This window comes from Apis laboriosa, unplaced genomic scaffold (genome assembly GCF_014066325.1).
Source record: "Apis laboriosa isolate Shangri-la unplaced genomic scaffold, ASM1406632v1 scaffold1321_cov151, whole genome shotgun sequence".
NCBI classification, from domain to species: Eukaryota; Metazoa; Arthropoda; class Insecta; order Hymenoptera; family Apidae; genus Apis; species Apis laboriosa.
In genome coordinates, this window is record NW_025221248.1 from 2484870 (window position 1) to 2505216 (window position 20347).

Genomic DNA, 20347 nt, shown 5'->3' on the forward strand with positions numbered 1-20347 from the left:
TATTGCCTTTTTTTTTAATTAATTGATAAATGATTAAAAATAAATTAAACAGGTTTTCGCATTTTCGAATGAAAAAAAAAAAAAAAACCTATCAACTTCTCGATCGGAAAAATAAAAATATTTTGTTGATGCTCATGGTAATTAATACATGCGTGATAAATGTATAAATCGCTAATTGATTAATAACCGCACAGCAATTGAATTCATCAATGTACGAACGAGCTGGTCGCACGAGGATTTGAGATCGCACTAACAGAGGTTTATTGAAGTAGACTTGACCCACTTTTCGTTTAAACCTATGTATATACAATAATCCTTGAGGCTTATAAACGTATTCGTATAATTAATTTCAGGTAAAACGAGTATAGAATTCGCCGGCGACCGCTTTTTACACAGGATAAACGTGATTAATACATTTATCGGCTCTATGATTATGGTAATTCGTTTCAGAGAAAGATGTATCCTGTTTCTTGCAGCGTCCTTTCCTGAGGAAAAATAACGTATATCTAGATTGGGATGCCTCGAAACGAGGGAATATTCACGTGAAATATTGCAGGGAAAGGGTCACAAACGTGTAACGTCGTGCAATCTAGAAAAATGACAAAACGCTGTGTAAAATGACAAAAGCTGGTGTAATTTCACCATCATCGATCTTGCTTTTCTTGAAACCGAGTTAAATGCAAATACTCGTGAAGGGCTTTTAACGGTGACAGTAATGATAACAAATTTTTCTTTTAACAGTAAAATGTTTCTCATAGAAGCAAATGGAATAATCGATTAAAGCTTTCATATCCACTATTCAAATGTTTTATTATTTCGAATATTATATTTTGCTATTTCAATATCATTCTATATTAATAATAATTTAAATTTTCACAATGAACACTGCGAAATAATAATGAAGATATATCTTCACATTCTAAAGTATTCATGGAATTGGAAGATAATTTGAGAAGCAAATAGAATATGATCAATTTATTTATATTTAATTTTACTTTTTTAAATTATTATTCCATTAATCTTCCCAGAAAAAGCGAATATATCTCTCTATTATTCCAGTGGAATAAAAATTCCACTGTAATGAGTTTGAACTCATTACAGGAAAAACTTTTGTCTCTTTTAATTATCTTGGAATAATTCCTTCGTATAAAAGGGAAATAATTCAAAGATCAAAAATATGTTAAAAAAAAAAAAAAAAAAAAATGCACTTGTCTCCAGTATTCGATTATCGATAGGCTATCGGTTGCACTCGATGCTCCATTTTTTCAAAGAGACGTTTAAGGGCTTCATTTAAGATACGCTGAAAAAACATTTTCTTTTTTCTTTTTTTTTATGGACGAAAAATTATTTGAAATACAAGGAAATGAAGTATCGTTTGATTACGATTGTCTGAAAAATATATTCCATAGAATTCTCGAGGCATAAACTTCGCTTGTATTTACTCTTATGCTTCGTCGTATCGATTTTTAATTATTGTGTTGAAGAGCAATGAGTGGTCTTCGATAATTTGGTTTAAAACACGAACGATACACGTTTCACCATAAATTATGGCTGTTCGAAGTTTATATACGTACACAAAATCTAAAAATAGATAGGATGAAATCTGTACATCGTGTATTCAAATTATCCAATTTCTAACAAAAGTACCTAGATTTGTAACTTCATTGAATTTCAAGCAGTTTCAAATTTAACATAGTTCCCTCGTATAATTACATCATAATTTTACATTTCGTTACAACAGCGAACTTTCGTGCAACAACATGCGTTAAATATTCACTCGTTTTCACAATTTTCTTGAAATAGCAACTCCAGAGAAAATAAAAATCTAATAATACGGTGGATAATCAAATTATTATAAATACTTGAAGAATGGAAGTGAAAATATCTGTCTTTTTAACGATTTTAAATATTCGCTTAAGATCGAATATTAAATAAAAGTAATATCCAATTCTAATTTAAAGAAAAAGAGATTATAATTTTAATATTGATTTTATAATTCTAATTATAATATAAAATATATTTACTTTATATTGATCATTTTTTCTATTATCATATATATATATTCTTATCAAATTAGATTCAATTCCATTCTCGTTCCATTCTAACGAGATTCCTCTCAAACGATAATTTCCAATTGTGTTCGCAATAATTCCGTCATCCATCATTGTAAAACAGTCGATGAGGGTCAAATGAAGAGAATCAAGATTCGTAAACACGCGTGTAAAACTGAAAATAAAAATCGTTCAAATAAAAAAAAAAAAAGGAAAAAAAAGCATGGTATACATCCCCCATCCATCATTTAACAGCAGGTAATAAAGGAAAAGATGGTAATAAAATTCCCATTAATGTGTAATCCAAACCATGATATACGCCTTCTCCGTGTTTTCTTCCTTCTCCCGAGAAGAATCCCAATAAATCACGGGCATAGTGAAATTTGCATAATTGCAGGCCCGATATTCAAATTCGAGCGCGACGTCCGCGTTTTCTAACACGTGCGTCTGAATCGATAATATCCGGTGACACACATTCTTGGCGCGGAAATGCGTGATATATATCATCTTTATGCTCCGTGGATGGAAACGAATAATAATCTTGCAACGTTAATTCGCATCGGCACACCCCCTTTTGAATCGTATCGATTCGATAGAAGATAGTTTCTCTCGGTCCGGTACCGGAAGATCGATACAGTGTGTTATGAAATAATGTTTTCGATAATCGCATCGACGTGCACGTCAATTTCTCTAATATATCAGTATGAATGTGTGTCAATATTTGCTCCGTAAGAATATGTTCTCGAAGATATGTAATTTATGAACGTCTTAGCATTCGAATATTTTGCGATACGAACATTTCGTTCTTGAAAAGTTCTGAAAAGTACAATGGCGTATTAATATCGTCGTCCTTTTTTACATTGTATCTTTACAGAATTTCACGAGGAACAAAAGTGAGGAAAAAAATGATTTTATGAATATTATATAGGGTATAATGTACGATTAAAATTACGTATACATATGCGTTAGATTTTTGAAAATGTATGCCTCTTGATTCCATTCAATTTTTATTTTCGTATTTTTGATACTTACTATTATAGAAATAATATACATTTAAAACAGATATACTGTATGCATTTATATAAATGTAAACTTCGTTTCAACTGGTACAGACTCGACAAAGATAACAGGATTAAACTCTTTCCTCTGTTAATTACTAATTTAAAATAAAATATAGGATTCGAATCTGATTTTTATTCAAATAATAATAGCTAAATCAATATTCCAGTTCGACATTCGTTTCTTTTATTATTAAATTGTGAATTTCAATAGGAATTATATCTACGTTATTTTTGGGGCAAAATGACGAACGAAACATATTGTTGGATCGAAGATTAAAGTAGAACGAGTCTACAGGTGGCATGTATCTTCGATTCTTCTACTTTCCGCCCTTTCATCGATCTCTCTGTACCAAATTTCCACGCCAGCTTTCCACGCTACTGATTTTCTCGTCAAAGAATCTATGTTTCGAAATATGTCATGGAATATTTAAAAATACTTGAAATATTGAAAGAGATTTTTTCACGAAAAGGTTTTTGTCAAAATTATCACAAAGTATTATTATGGAAGATCTACATGGAAGATCCTAATGATTAATAACTCAACATCGATGTGGAAAAATTCTCTTTAATGAGAAATTCGTGCACTGTGATTCACCTATGATAAATAGAACCGACTAATTGTTAATAAATAAATAAAAAGAATAAACGTGCAAGATATTTAAAAAAACAAATGAACATACGCAACGCATAAAGCTTAAATCTATCTACCATCGTAACTAAAATTAATCTTTATTACTTCTACTATTATTTATTATTCACCTATCAACATTTTATCTTTACGAAATTATATTAAAAGATAATTTTGTACACATAACAATTAACAATTACGAAAAACCAAAAGAAAAAAACAAATCCTTTTTACAAAGCTCAAAACTATTATTCAGAATAAGAAAGTATCCACTTTCGAGCGACAGTGCGTGCCTTCTCCAATCCTCTTAATAATATTTCATTATTCAATCAAAAGAAAAATTAATCTAATCCAACCTTCTCTATCTGAAAATCACACACGCGTGAAAGAGGGCTAATAGAAGGCGAACAACTGGCGTGCAATCCGCGTATCGGACAGAGTCGGTCGTAGAAACATCGGCTGGATCGATCGCGAAAGTTTAATTAATTATCGACGAGCTCGCGGGACAGCGCTAATTGCTTTCTCGAGCAACGCGACGTTGGTCGTGATTAAGGCTTCCGGTGGGAGGTGGTGTGCTGACCCCAAGGTTGAAATTAAGAATTAACCTGCGGGTCTCGCGGGACGTGTAGCACCGGCTACTTTCATTCTCGCGCCGAAGGCGACAAATTGGCCGGGCTTCGATCGAATAAATCACCGGCCGAGAAGAATGAAATAGCGTTCGACGGAAATAGAATCCAAAGGGAAAAGGGAAAAAGGAGAGAAAAGGGGTTGCGACGAGTTTCTAAACGCTGATATTACAGTGCATCTTGGCGAAAAATTATTTATATTGGTATATCTGTCTGTGTATACTTGAATCTGAAAGTTTATAACTTTGTCTTTTTATTTGTTAGTATTTAAAGTGACAAGAAAATCTTTACTTCTTTCAATTTTCAGGTGGATATGATATTGTTGTTCCTAGTTAGTCATTCTGTTTTGACTCATACTCTTCCTTGAAGATATAATACTATCAATTCCAAATTCAAATATACTACTACGTAAATAGATATCCAAGAAATATTCTACTCCTATAATTCTACTTTAACTTTTTATTTATAACTAAATACGAAGATGAAAGTGATCGAAAAATAATTAATAATTATATTCTGATTTGCCAGTCGATTATCAAAAAATTGTAGTACAGCTTCAAAACTAATATCGAATATCAGACCTGAATACTTGGAAATACAATAAATTCGATGATTCTTTAGAATGTACGTCATCTATAATAAAACATTATTGATAAACAAGGTTTAATATGGCGAAGAATAATTGTAAAATGTGATTGTTCGTGGGATTTTTTGAATTAGCTACGAAAATAAATATGATGTATGGTTTCCTCTGTATATATGAAAATTCGATATGACATGCTGCGTTATTTCATCTTTCGTTATTGGATCCATAATGATTCAAATAGAGAATATAAAATAGAATTCTAATTTCCTGAACGATGAATTTATGAGGATACATATTGGAGCATCATTGATTATTTTTCAACCGAATTTGTTTGAAACATAATATTGGAAATAATATCTTCGAATTCTTTCTCCGTGTGTTTCGAAATTATTCTTTAAAATATATTTGCAATTATGACACGCGAGCAAATAATGGAAAATATTTTGAAATATTAATAAAAAAAAAAGAAGAATCGTATGCATCGATACGCGAGATTTAATTTGAAAAAAAATGAACGATGAATATTAATAATATCGAATTACCATTAAAATTTCAACTCAGAGATATTATGAAATAATAATTCGAATTCTTCACTGCAAAAAATTGTATGCTTACATATAAAACTCACCTGATAGCTGGCGTTCCGACTGCGAGCGTGGTTGCTGCAAACTCTGCAATCAAACGAAAGAATTCGATCAGTTTGAAAGTAGATCATTATAGAATAACATCAAGTTTCTAAACTATGCTTGGGAAAAATATATCGTGACTCGAATTTGATCTCCTTTTATTCCTCTATTTCGTAGTATTTACGTATCAAGATTGAATTTTTTTTCGTGAAAACAAACAAACCCTAATTGTACATCAAGCTTGTACTTCACTTCGAATAAAACCGTAGAAACGGAATTCTTTGTGCGACGATTCTCATTTCGCAGTTATCGTCTATTCTTTTCTCTCGTTCCGCGAAGGAAAATGCACGGTAAAGCAGGTTGAACGTGTAAATTTCCTCCTATTTGCATAACAATTTCCTGTTACTTTGCGCTGGCATTTCAGACGAAGTTTTATTTCTACATCTCAGGCAAGTTTCAAATCTAGCTCAATAACATTCCTTCAAAGGCTCGTCGTCTTATTATTTTTTAATGCGTTTGTTGAATATCCTTTTTTTCTTGTTCTCAAGAAACGCGGACAAACGAAATCATGACCAATTAAAAAAAAAAAAAAAAAAAAAAAAAAAAAAAAGCAATGAAAATTCTACGAAATTAAAATTCGATTCTCGTATTAAAATTAAAACGTTTAATTCCGCCAAATAATTCCGACAAAACGTGCACAACCTCGACCGAATTATTAATTAAATCAGGGGTAACGAGCAAATTTATATAAAATTAGCATCGGTTGATGGCCAACCGATTTGCGCATTTTCTCAAATCGTGTTGACGCTTAATTGGCTATGTCGAAATTTACGTGGGCGCGTATCATCATCATATTTTACGTGCAATTAAAGCTCCGCGATGCGTGGGGAGCGTGCTTCGTTGGGGAGAGGAAAAAATAAAGGGAGAGAAAATGGCCACGGGGTTGGCAATGGGGAAACGGGAGAGCGGAAGAGATCGAACCATGACCTACATACGTCGAGATATCGAACACAGCGTCGAAACAAACGTACGACCATGACCTTATCGTGGAGGAAAGCGATTCAGCGATTAACATCGTTATGTGTGTTATAATTTAATTGTGCGTGATTTCATTAAAAAAAAAAAAAAAAAAAAAAAAAAAAAAAAGGGCAACGTGTGGGTTGGCGACATTCTAACCCCCTCCCTCTTATGGAAAATAGACGGGGATATGATGTGTTGTTATTAAATTCACGTTTTCTACGCTTTGATAAACTTGTTCTTTGCACGAAACGATATAATTTTTTCGATTATATATTCGTGTCGATTAATAAAAGACAAGTGATAACGCTGATATTTAATATTTGGGGAAATAAATAATAATAATATTGGATTGTATTTAAATAAAAATGGTATTTTAAATAAGATGTAAAATTTCAACGAATAAAATATTTTTATCCTTAACGATACGAACCACAAAGTTGAGTATTTTATTTTAATAATCTGGCATAAAGTAAAATTATTATATTGTAATGACGCAGTTCTTTGATTTGAAATCTAAGAACTGCGTCATTTTTATTGTGGAGATATTGCAAGACGTTAAGGCGAGGACAAGTTGTAAATAATGGTATAAATAATAGTTGTATTACCATTTTTAGTACACGATATATAAAGAGAGATTAGAAAATCAATATATACTCATAAATGTATTGAATGGGAATCATTACTTTCAGCAATAATATTTAAAATAAAGGAAACAAATTAAGATAAATTAAATATTTTAATATAAAATCCGAATAAAATGGTATTTTCAATTACTATTTAAAAATTTTTCCGTATCAAATAAAATATTTCATTTTCAAAGAATTATAAAATAGAATTATCCGGTATTTATTATATTAAAATGATATTTTATTCAGCTCTGGTGCAGAGTTAATTTTAAAAATAATAATGAATTTTCTTTCGACATTTTTTTAGAGCTGAAAGATATTTTCTTGTTTGATTGGATTATGAGCTTTGAAATGTCAACGCCTTGGAATATTAAAATAGTTCGTATTTGTAAAATAAACTTTTTATAATATATTCTTCATTTCGTATTTATAGATCTCGCGAATTCAATTTTATCCGAATCTGTGGGTGAATATATTTCCCTATTTTTTATTATTCATGTTTTTTAATCCATTCACAATCATTTCTTTCGATATTTAAATGGCTTATACTCGATATTATCCTTTATAATTTTATATTTCTCTGTACGAAAAATATAAAATATCGTGCCAGTATATGAATTTCCAATCTATAGATTAACGATTGTTTTGTTTAAAATTATTTTTTACGTAGAATTTTATTGATTTCATTTAATATTGCACGTATTCTAATATTATTTTTCATACTTTCAAAACTTTACCGAAATGTTAGAGAGCAAGAATTTCGTAAGAGATTATGTATGCATATCTGGAAAAGGTTAAAAGAAAAGAGACAATAAATGGGGATAAATGTTATTAAGGATAATTAGTTTTGATGTTGACAAAGAGATTTTGAGAAAAATATCGATAACGACGTAATAAAAATTGATTAATTGATAATGATTGTAAATAGAAAATAAAATCATAAGCATTAATATATCTTACTTCATTGATATTTGGAAAATTTTTCCATAAAGGAAAAAAAAAAAAAAAAGAATTCAATTTTGAATTTTAAGAATTTAATTTAAATTTAATTTAAACATTATAAATTGTTGTATTAATAAATATAATTTTAGATTTCTAGATTAATTTGGATTTCACTTTACAGAGATATTTCGTTCATCAAAATAACGTCATATAATTTAATTGCGCCAAATAGAATCAAGTTAGAAAGCAAATTCGAATTCACCTCGATATAATCGCATTGCATTTAATACATACATCCTATTAAATGGAACCGCATTTTACCAAAATCATCGATGTGAATGTAATATTATTAATCTCCAGTAGAAACAGTTGTTATATGCATGCAGCATCATTTTAGCATTTCATTTGCATTTCAGAGATACGAAATTTAAGACGAGAATATGTATTACGAAAATATTCGAAATTAATTGTCCTTCACCGCAAAATACGAAACGATAAACTGTTTAATTACGTTTAAATTGTAAATTTTCAAAAAGAAAAACTGGAACACAATTGCAAATATTTCTCGAACAAATAACCAATAATTAATTTTCTTTTTTCTTTTATAAGCTGCATAACTTCAAAAAAATTTCGATAATTCCGATTCCATGAATTTATTTCCTGTTTTTATCAACACAATTTCTTTTCTCTCTCTCTTTTTTTTTTTAATGTATTGCAAATAATACGATTCAAGAAAAATTATCCGTAAAAATTTGTCTTTGTTTCTTGATTTCAATCTTCAATTGAATCGTAAAATCCGTATCGACTTTTTTCCCAATATTTCTCTCCGAAGTTCCATCCCAAACGATGATGCGAAGCTAAATTAAATTATTAAACAACTCATTCTTTCTTTTCATCGAATTGATATATGATCTCGGATAATCATTCCATTTAAAATATTCTTATCGACACCATTTGATCGACGTTAATTCCTTTTTTATTCACCTATTACATTTATACCATTATGAAGAATAATTTTTCATCGATGCATTAATTTCTTTGCGCAAGAAATAATAAGAATAACGATAAAATATAAATGTAAAGTCAACATCGATGACACGAATATCAACAAAATAAATATCGGTAAATTCAATGTGTCAATAAACGATATTATCACAATTGTCATAATATCAATCGAATAAAAATATCATCGATGAATTTGAAATGGGGACACATCCGTAATATTCACGTTATCGTATTATTATTCTATAATCATTTACTATTAAACGATAAGAAAACAAATAAATTAATTTTCAATTAAAATCGTGAGGCAGATAATAGAGTTCACTGTTATACATTGAATCTCTCTTTTCAAAATATTTCTTTGAAGGTTTGTCGGTCACATCACAGGTGCAATGATTTTTTCTCCGTTCTCTTCTGTCCTTTCGTGCATACAACCCACACACGATAGTTATTAAAGCCACGAGAGACACCGACCGATTAATATGTCGACATGGCTCACTGCTCCATTAGCTTTGATCACTTATTATCATCTAGATCCTTCGCGAAAATGTGTGTTCACCAAGGCGATGCTCACTCGTGTGCAAATTCTCGTGTATCGACATTTCATTGATAACGCGGATTCAACAATGGAATTGTACCGAAAACCAATTGATAAATCTATCCTTTGCTATCTCTTTCTGGTGTTTCTTATGCAGTTTCCACTCTACTTTCTTTTTCTCTTTTTCTTTCGTGAAAACTTTAGAGATGAATTCAATTGATGGAAAGGATGGATATTTCATTTTCTGATTCTTAATTTGTTGTAGTAACATAATTTCTATGTTAATATAAGAATATCTTTGGCGTGAAATTAAAAGTTAGTTATCTTCTCTTTTTTTTTTTTTTTTTAAATTTCCTTCGAGTTTTATTCCAGGCATAGAAAATTTAATATAAAAAAATTATTCAAGAAATCAAAAATTGAATAATGATTATCGACACAACGGTTTATCTTATAAATTCATTGAATTCTCCAAATTTGATTGACGTCTATTTCTTATTTTACAATGACTTCGAATTCTGTAATTTTGAATGTTTTATGAGTGTCGATCAATAGTGAATGATTAACTGAATTCGTTTATAGAATAAATTTATTAATTTCAATCGAGATTTCGAGATAATAATATCGTATTTCACCATCGTATGTAACTAAAAATTTATAAAAAGCCGTGACACGAACTAGAACTATAAATAACGTTGCTCTTCGAAGGACCAAAAATATTACTTCAACTAAAATATCATTTTTAAGCCAGTCCATACCGATTAACAGTTGATATTCCATAACGTAACAATGGGATACGCTCGTGATTTATAGACACTGAATATGGTGAGCCGCAAGCAGATCAATAAATTGCGAGTAAATAACACTCAGTTGGTTACACACTTTGTACCCAATTTTTTATCGTTTCATTCGAGGATAAAAAAAAATATGGACGAATAAATAGAATATTACGAGTTCGTGTAAACTGTATTCGCTATGAATTATTGTTATTATTTCAAACAACCATTTGTCTTCTTTTATTTCTATTTCAGTAGTAATTATAGTCTGTAAAAAATTGAATATTACAAAATTGAATATTATAAAATTGATAGTAAAATCAAATCACTTACTTTTCCAAATATACTCTATCATTCTCTTATAACTACAAGAGTTATAAACAATTTGACTCGAATATTTAGTTTGTTTTTTAGTGAAAAAATTATAATTTTTTCTTTTCATTTTGGAGTTGGAGCTGAAAGCTTTGCTTATGTTTTTTCAAGTGTGCCGACTGAAATTATATTTATCTTTCACTGAAAATAATTAATGGACAATCGAAAAATTCGTTAATATTTAACGTATAATTGTTTTACATTCCTTTTCTTTTTTTTTTTTTAATTCCAATCATCGACCAATATATTTAAAAATCTATACAAATGAACATATTTTTATTTTTTATAATCTTCAACTGAAAATATGGATATAATGGAATTAAAGTATTTTTTCGAAATTGAAAATTAAATTGTACGAATAATAATTCTTACAGAAATACATTGATAATAACAACTTACTAATCAAACTAAAATATTCGATCAATCAAATAATTTTACCGCCCAATTATAGGAACCATCGAAATTCAACTCGATGCTGCAAAAATTCGAATGATTTATTTTCTCCCCCGGCATAATCGGTGGCAAAAATGGCCGAAGTAAGTACAGAATATCGGTTCGAGCGCGAAGGGTCGTTTTTAGCATCAAAGAACCGCTGCTGACCTTGAACAATTTACGTATATACCAGGCATCCACCGACGGCGAGGTTAAAATCGTTATCGAGTCGCTTTGAAATTGTCCTATAAATTGCGACTATTACTCAATACTTGGCGTGAAAATATTCAAAGAAGTTGGAGGTAAAGAAGTTTGTGACTCGTGTCAATGCGAGGCGATCGTCACGATATCAAAGAGAGTCCTTCTCCGGATAAATATAGAGCTGGCTCACGCTATTTGCCCATACAACGTCAACGAATGAGAATTTATGGCATCCCTCAGGACACAGAGGATCGTTCGCCTTCCGTTTTCTTTCGTGCGATGGAGAATACATAGTTCATAGGTGCGGGAATGATGAACTATTGTTGTTGCTCCATGAGATGGATTTTAAGTGTTTCCTAGCGTGAGATAATATTGTGACATTATGAAATATCTAGGTAGAGCAGTAGTTTCAGGTATGATAAACATGGAAGAGATTTAGAGATCTGGTGTAAATATAACGCCTATGAAGTATCCGTGGAATTAAATTCTAAAAATAAAAAATGTACTTATTAACCTGATTACTGTTAATTTTTTTTTTTTTTTCGTTAGAATTATTCGTTAGAATTTTTTTGAAATCATAGAAAATTTTGTTTTTGAAGAATCAATAGCAGGCTTTAAAATCAATATATGGTAATTTTTAATATATGAATGTAATTGCATAAATATGCAAATTCGTATATCTATGAATATTATTAACGAGATGAAATTTAAATATAAAAATTTGCTGTTTAAATATTGTAATAAAAATTTTATTTTGTATATTTTTGCCCGTTAAAATTTTCCATAAACGCATGAATATATTCGTAGTACGATAATGATGGTGCTCGAAGAATTTTCAAAAATTAATTACGCGAGGTGAGATAGGTGAGAAGGTTATTTTTTTCAGATAGGGGAAATAAAAACGATCAATGAGGAACAAAGTACTAATCCCAGGTGTAAAAAGAGACTATAGAAACTGCAACCGACTAATTAACTGTGAAAATGGTCGACGAAGAGTCTAAAATTAGCGATCAGTTCCAACAACTATCGATCCTCCATTCGTTTTACGTTCTTTCTTTCATTTTCAAACGGAAATTTGAAATATTCTCTTGTTTAAAGAGCTCCCGCATTTCATTTCAACGTCATCAAATGATAGATTGAGAATAAAAAATAAAACTAAATTCATAAAAATTTTCATATAAATTTTGAAGATTTGAAGAATTAAAACGAAGAAAAATTAAAACGAAGATAAAAAGCGAATTAAAAAGAAAAGAAAAACAAGAGAACTATCGTTTAATTTATCTGTAATCATCGACTCATCCGCAAAATACATCGACGATCCGTAAAGTAAATGGAGATACCCGTCGTGAGGAGAATTAAGCTCATCATCCCCTCAAACTATCCATGGTTCTATCATTGTACGAAGCGTGCATACACGTTACAATATTAAAGAAAATCCGATTGACTATCGAGATATCGAATACAAGGGGACCTGCTGCGAAAGGAAATTTAAAATTTCCTGTTTAACAAAGTTCCAATTTTACGACAAGAGTGGATAACATCGATCGTCCTCGATAAACATCCGATCGCAAACGCCAATCTTGTTCGATGCTTGTTTCAATAGCCGCGAGGAACTTCCAGTTCCAAACTTGTAATCGTAATTTCCCTAACTTCCGGCTCAACAACCACTTCCTCGAACGAGGTTTCTCGTGGATAGCCATCTTTCGTTACTTCGAATCTTCGAAGTACATCTGTATCCCATTATACGATGATTTTGACGCTCTTGAACTTTTTTTTAATCATTGGATTAAAACATTTCTGAAATGAATACGAATATTTACATCTCGTGCAATTTGTACAAAATTGAAGAAAATCGATATTTCATATGAACATTTCATAGCTGATGCAAAATATTTTCTACAACGATCAAGATGAATCTTGTGCATAAATTATATTATCGTTAATCACTTTACATTAATAAAACTGAAGATGCTAATACTCGTGGCTGAGTAATGAAAAATTCCTTACAAATACAAGTCAAGACGAATTTGTAAGAAGAAGAAACAGAAACGAATGTAAAACAAACGTGTAATACACTCCAATTTCCATGGAAATTATCGAGTAATCGTACGAGAGAGAAACGAAATCCCGTATTTCGCGTGTCGAAATTGGCCATAACGACGGAAAACGACTGGGCGCGTACATAGGAAAACGAGGCATGAACGAGCTCGAACAAGAGTGCAAGGCTCGCTCAACCGATTGAATTCAACTGGGATCGGTTAATTTGCAAGATATGCGACTCGGCGTTGCCCCGTAGCAGGTGTAGATACCTGTCATGAAAGGGAAATTAAGGTTCATCGTGCCAACAAAGTGTCAATCTTACGATGGCCTGAGCCGGCCCACACACGCACGCGGTGTTACAAGCAGCGGTGAAATACAAATACCGTGTACGCCCGATGGTCAATGCCACGCAACAACGTATATACACGGTTCACGTGGGCAGAGACTAATGGTGGCCCATAAGCGGGGATCACCGAACGGAGCAACAGCCCGAGTCAACGTATCTCAGCTCGGTAATCTCGATGCCAAATGCCGTACACGCTTCGCTGCCAAGTGATTAATGCCCTCTATTGAAGCTAGGACGATGCCTTCGAATCCCGAACTTGGATACCACTTTTCCTCGTAGACTCGTCGCTTGTTATCGATATTTAAAGAAATATCTCGAGCATACCTGATCTATCTACCACGATATCATGAATAATTGTCGATCGAGTATGACGAGTATGTTGTGTCGTTGGTTATTTATGATCGATCGGGTTGATTGGATCGAAGGAAGATTTTGGGAGGAAGGTTTTCGGATTTGTATTCTGAGGAATATTGCGAGAGAGACATTTGTTACGGTTCGAAGATGAACGAGATTTTTCATTTTTCAACGAGCATATGATTTATCCTCGGTGAAAAGTGTAAAGATTATTTTTCTCCATAGCTAATATTCAAAGTGAACAAAATAATGTCGATTTCTACTTTTGATTAATAGGATTCAGATGATTCGGTCGTGATAAAGTAAGATTTATGCCTGTTCAATAATAAACGAACAACAAGATGGAAATATTTTTGAAGATCTGGAAATTATCGTAAAACAACAAATATCCATAAAAAGATTTGTAAATAATCTATACGCACAAAGAATCGAGAAATGAATAAAATGAACGCTCCAACTTTCATTTTACATATTTGTTTGCGAAATGAAAAATAGTATATAAATTCGTCTCCAAATTTTCTTTTTTTTTTTTTCTTTTTAATGACCAACCATCTAGAACCGAGATATTTTGATTTTTATAACTAGGAGACGAATATTTATAGAGATATAGCGTACTTACCGGCACCTTCCCATTCGTTTTCTCCGTGTCGTTGTTCTCCAACAAGGGTGCACTGCTGCTCTTTCCACCCATTTCCACGCTTAGCGGTTCCGGTTTCAATTGGAGGCTGGCGGCGGATGGGGATGAGGGTGCTCGCGGCGGTGTCTCCAATAATTCTCCAGAGCTTAGGGAGCTACTCGCGGTGGTGGACAGACCTATCACAGAGATTAAATTAAACAAATCGTAATCGAATATTAACATTCCTCCCCTTGATATGAATCCTCACAGTTTACGATCACAATCGAGGATCAAATATTTTCACGAACTTATTGAACAACCTTCTCCCCCATCTCTCCTCCGTTACACGTTTCACGCAACAACGCACATTCCTACATATTTCCATTTGCATCCTCTCGAGAGCAATGCCAATTATCATCTTGGAAACCTTCTCTCCCAACTCGAAATATTTTCCCGCTTTCTCTTCTCCCCACGGGTCACATTTAATTGCTTCGCAAATGTGAGCGAGACAAAAGTGGTTGTTTGAATATTGTATCCCTCGAGAGAGAGAGAGAGAGAGAGAGAGAGAAAAAGAAAGAGAAAAAAGAAAAAGGAAACAACGATCGGCATTTCGAGCCGTGCAATTTGCATGTCTCCCTCGCAACACTCACGACTGTCCACGCGTGCAACGTTAATGAAACTCACACAGAGGCAGATTGGTCGGTCGAGGCGGCTTGATCCTCGGCAGGGTGTCGTCGAGGCCGCTGCTGCTGTCCACCGCGTCCTGGGAATATTGGTCCTCGTTCTCCTTCGTCTGAGTGTGCACGCTCTCGCGTTTGATCCACACGTCCTGCGAGTGTTTGTCGCTCCGCGAGTTCAACTTGGAAGGACGTCGCCGGATCCTCTCCCATGTCTCTTTCCGGTGACACTTGGCTGAGGACGGGGCTGCGAGGAGAATACGTCTCTTTGATGATGATGGCAATGATGATGGCTCGAGTGGTGAGTCGAAGGATGTGACGAGTATTGATAATGGATCGAAATGCAACGTGATGGATTGGAATTTTTGGTTTTTTGCACTTGGAATCTCAGGTTTGGATTATTTTTTTTTTCTGTGCACGATTAAATAATTATTGGGAAATTGAGTTATACATTGTGTTATTTTTTTTAGAATTTTAACAAATTCCTTTGTTTTTCTTGTTTGGTCGTTTGTTGGGCAATTGAATATTAATCAATATTTGGAGTGTCTGAATAAATAATAAATAATATAATAATATAAAGGATAAATGTAATATTATACTTCATTTTATATTTATCGTTATTTGCGACACTATACATTTCTCGATTTTTCGATTGTTTATTAATTTACGATGTTGATCGAATTGCATTCTGCCATAAACAAATAACAATTCGCACTGAGCATCCAATCTAAAGTTATTAAACCAAACGGATTCGAGTGCACTACTATTTAAATATTAAAATTAATTTTGGTTAACTCAAGTGATAGAGGTAAACGAAAAATGGTCCAAAATACCTTGAAAACATAGGGAAAAATCTATTGTTAATTTAACTATATTAAAGATTTATAAATAGATAGGATTAATTTGGCGAATGTGAAATGAGAACGAAATTCGAATGATTTCAGGCAATGAACGAACACACTCCTACGAATGTTTCAATTAACTATTGATGCATCGTTTCCCGAAATTCACCATCCCCCGCCACGAGAACATATCAAATTGCACGGTTACGCGAGTTAATAAAAATGTCTTCGAGGTAGACTCAAGGCTCTAAGTAATTCGAGCAATGTTAATCGACTTACGCTTAACTATCCGTCGATCGGTGCTTCTAGGAGGGCTGGCAGTGCCGATACCGCTCTCCAGAGGAGATGCTCTGTCGGTCGTATCCGGCGACATACTTCCGGAGGAAATCTCGTCCATGCTCTGAAGAAGATCTTGAGACGACGAGGACGACCTATTGTCGTCGTCCACGGTGTCTTGCGGCGAGGCAGGATCCAACGTGCTTTCGTCCTGCAGCGACTGCGAATCCATCTGCGACTCCGCTGTGAACATTTATATTAAACGTTAGACGAGAATAATCGTGTATCAATCTCGCTTTGTGCTTGAAAATTCTTCGTAGATTTATGAAGAATGAAAATGAATCTTTTTTTTAGAAATCTGTTTTTCCAAATTCTCTATATAAAATATAAATAATACGAATAACCTTTTCTTAGCGATTATTAAAGCAAAACTTTGTTCGAAATTGACTCTTTCATATAGCATATATATTAACAAAACATGTATTAATTATTGAAATATAAAATTAAATATGCAATCGTTGATATTATAAAATTTAATAATTAAAAAAGAACATAAAATTCTTAATTATTTTCCTCAAAATACAAAATACTTTATCTAAGAAAAGTTCTATTCCATTCTTCCCATTACTTATAATTCTGCTATATTAAAAAACTTTAGTTCTTATTAATTAAATGAACTTTCATAAATTCCCTCATTAGCTCCTATTTCATAAAATATAAATCATAACGAATCATTTAATTTTCGTTACATGAAAAATTTTCCCCGTAATAAGAGAGATAAAACTTACGATCGTCGAGTTTCATTAAATCGACAATTAGTCGATACGAAGGCAGAGTTACCTTCGAGTTCAAATAACGATAGGGGAAGAGGAAGAACGCTTGAACAGGCATGAGAGAGTTTACCTCGCGGGGAGTCGCAATCGCTGACCCACGTGAAGCTGAAACTTCTGGAAATAGCTGGGGAAGTTTGCGTCGCTATGTCGGAGCAAGTGAGAGAATCCATCGGCGGGCTGTTCGGGCAGCACGAGCCGGACCCGTTTCGGATCTTCGATAACAGGGATTGAAGAGAAATCGGTAGCTGAAAGTATATTTCACTTGGTTATTATATCGTGGAACAGATTCGATCTTGTTGCCCGCTAGTCCACTTTTTCCGATCGAATGTGCTCTCTCGAGAAATAAATCTAATTCACGACCCCTTTGAAGTACACTTCTTCGAAAGAGCTTTGGCTTTTTTTTAGATATATCTCTCATAATTTTCCTTTATCGTGAAATCTGTTTATCCGATTAAAATTATTGAAAACAAATTACGTTTAAATTAACGATTGTCGTGGAATTCTATTTTCGTGTATGCGAATTAACCCTTTGACAACTATTCACGTAGAAATTTCGTTCCATTTATTCCGTAAAGCTACGAAGATGGTTGTTATTTCAATAATCCTTGAATTTTCTTTTTCGCTTTACAATTCCACGTTTTATTTTATTGCACGTATCATTTATCGACACACGTAATTGATATCCCAATATAAATATTTACTCTGTACAATTAGTTATTAAAATTTCCAATTAAATTCCTTTAACCTCGTTGAAATTAATCTTAATTTATCGATCAATGCATCTCGATACGTAACATTTAAGAGTATTTTATACGGAAAAAAAATCCAAAGTTAAGGGGGAAAAGAAAAAGGACTCGCAAATACTCACCGAACCGGATCTGGAATTTTGCTCGTCCAGTATCTTCTTCACGTCCACGTTCTCCACCCGTTCGAACTTCCCGCTGTCCACGCTCCCGATGGATCCGACGTTGTCGTCTTCCGGAAGATCGCAACTCACTCCAACGTCGTTGCCCCTCGATCTCGAGAGCGAGAACTTCTTCAAATCCACGGGACTGACCTGCCTCACGTCCTTGTCGGACTCGGACAACCGTTTCGCGGATATATCCGAGCGCAAGGTGAGAGGCGACACGGCCCTCTTCTTCGACAGGCCCTCCTTCGCGCAACCGTTCTTCGCCCGCAACGCCTCGTTTCCGTCGAGATGAAGGAAATCCTGATCCGGCAAAGAGGACACCCTGACGAGGACAACGTCGTCCGTGCTCTCGTGGAAGACGGGCGCGTGCTTCTTCCACAGGATCTTCGAAAACGGAGACTTCTTCTCCTCCGTTGGCGTGACGGGGGCCGATTTAGGCCCGTTACCGTCCAACGTTGGCCTCCCGCCAACCACTTGCGCCGCCACCTTGTCGTCCTCCTCCGCCTCGTAATCCGGATCCATCGCGCTCTGCTCCTCGTTCCGTCGAATTCTCGCCAACCTCGGCGTCCTTCTCCTCTTCTGACCCGTCAAATTCACAGGCAGGCTAGTCTTCCTGTGGGGGTCGCGTTGCCTCGGCGGTAATTTCGCGCACGACTCGTCCGTCTCGATGCACGGCCGAACCGGGATGGGCCCGAGCCGAGGACAGGTGCTGCTTCCCCTCTTCCCCTCATCCTCGCCGCCCCTCCAACTTATCTCTACTAGATCGTGTTTCTTTGGTTGATCGTTTCCAAGGTACTTGGCGCGCGGACCGACTTCCTCCGTTTCCCCGCCGCTCGCGTGTCCACGGTCCAGTTTCGAAGGTAGACTAGAGGTATTCAGATCGATCCCGCCGCGACGATGATCCTCCACGAACGCCGTCCCCGAGGGATCGCGGCCGTCGTCGAGATTCGGGCCAGGGGAGGGGTAATACCTCGCGCGTTCCCCTATCAACCGTTGCAGATCCTCGGGCAGGCTGCCGCTCTTTCTCCGATCGTTTCTCGCGGAGGCGAGGCGATCGAGCGGCGGCTCGTCGTAGCCCAGGCTCAACAGGAAGCCCGTCGTCGCCTCGTCGTTGAACAACTTCCCGTTTCGCCGATCGCGGACCTCGTTGCTGGCCGACGACGACCGATGATAGAAACCGGCCGCCGCCTCGCACGAGCTCCCGATCGAGCTCTCGCTGCTGTCCGATATCCCGAACTCGTTCAACAGCTCCTTGTAACGCACGATCCTCGCCTCCTCCTTGCTCCTCTTCCGCTCGAGCTCCCTGGTCAGCTCGTCGATCTCGTTCGCGATTATCGTGTTGAACTCGGCCAGGATGTTGTTCGACCAATCGCCGATGTCCTCCACGGCGTTGCAGCCCCTGCACCCGGAGGAGTTCTGCCGTCTCGAGCTTCTCGCGGCCGATGATTTGACGGGGCAGGGCTCGTATCGGGCCGGCTCCACCGGCGGGGCCGGCTGCGCGGGATGATACTTTGGCTCGTCTGTAATGATCAGGGGAGTGGACGGCGCCGACTCGATGATTTCACCGATCTCTTCCTGTTGGCCCGCAAAAAAAAAAACGGTTAACGAGAGATTTAGAGAGGAACAAAGGCGAATTTTTACGTTTCATTTGATGTTTCTATTGTCCGAGTTATCGTTGTCGTTGTTAAAAACGAGTTAGAGTTTATGAATCATTTAAAATAACTTTTATATATAAAGATTTAATTAAATCTATATTTTAAATATTTATGTAGTTTAAAAAGAAACATTTTTATTTCAACAATTTTAAATTTTATAATAATTATTTATATTTATATATATTTATTGACGTCGATAATCAACAATATTGGAATAAAGACGTAAGAAAATAATGAGAGATGTTACCGCGCAGAAGAAATAATAATGTTTCTTTTTAAACTTTCTATCGCGGAGAGAAAATTAAATCGCTGGA

The 20347-nt window shown here is 34.7% G+C and overlaps 1 protein-coding gene across 2 annotated transcripts in view; it reads right to left on the reverse strand.

Annotated features, from left to right (window-relative positions):
* The window catches only part of LOC122720791 (rho GTPase-activating protein 7), a 330364-nt gene that overhangs the window by 191491 nt on the left and 118526 nt on the right, over nt 1-20347 (reverse strand). The window contains exons 3-8 of one of the 2 annotated variants that reach the window (XM_043947768.1): nt 18337-19953; nt 17539-17713; nt 16639-16878; nt 15525-15764; nt 14844-15037; nt 5581-5623 (exon numbers count right to left, since the gene is read on the reverse strand). In XM_043947768.1, the coding sequence (XP_043803703.1) occupies nt 5581-5623; nt 14844-15037; nt 15525-15764; nt 16639-16878; nt 17539-17713; nt 18337-19953 (2509 nt within the window). The remainder of the gene's footprint in view (nt 1-5580; nt 5624-14843; nt 15038-15524; nt 15765-16638; nt 16879-17538; nt 17714-18336; nt 19954-20347) is intronic. The other variant, XM_043947769.1, reaches the window with a different exon arrangement.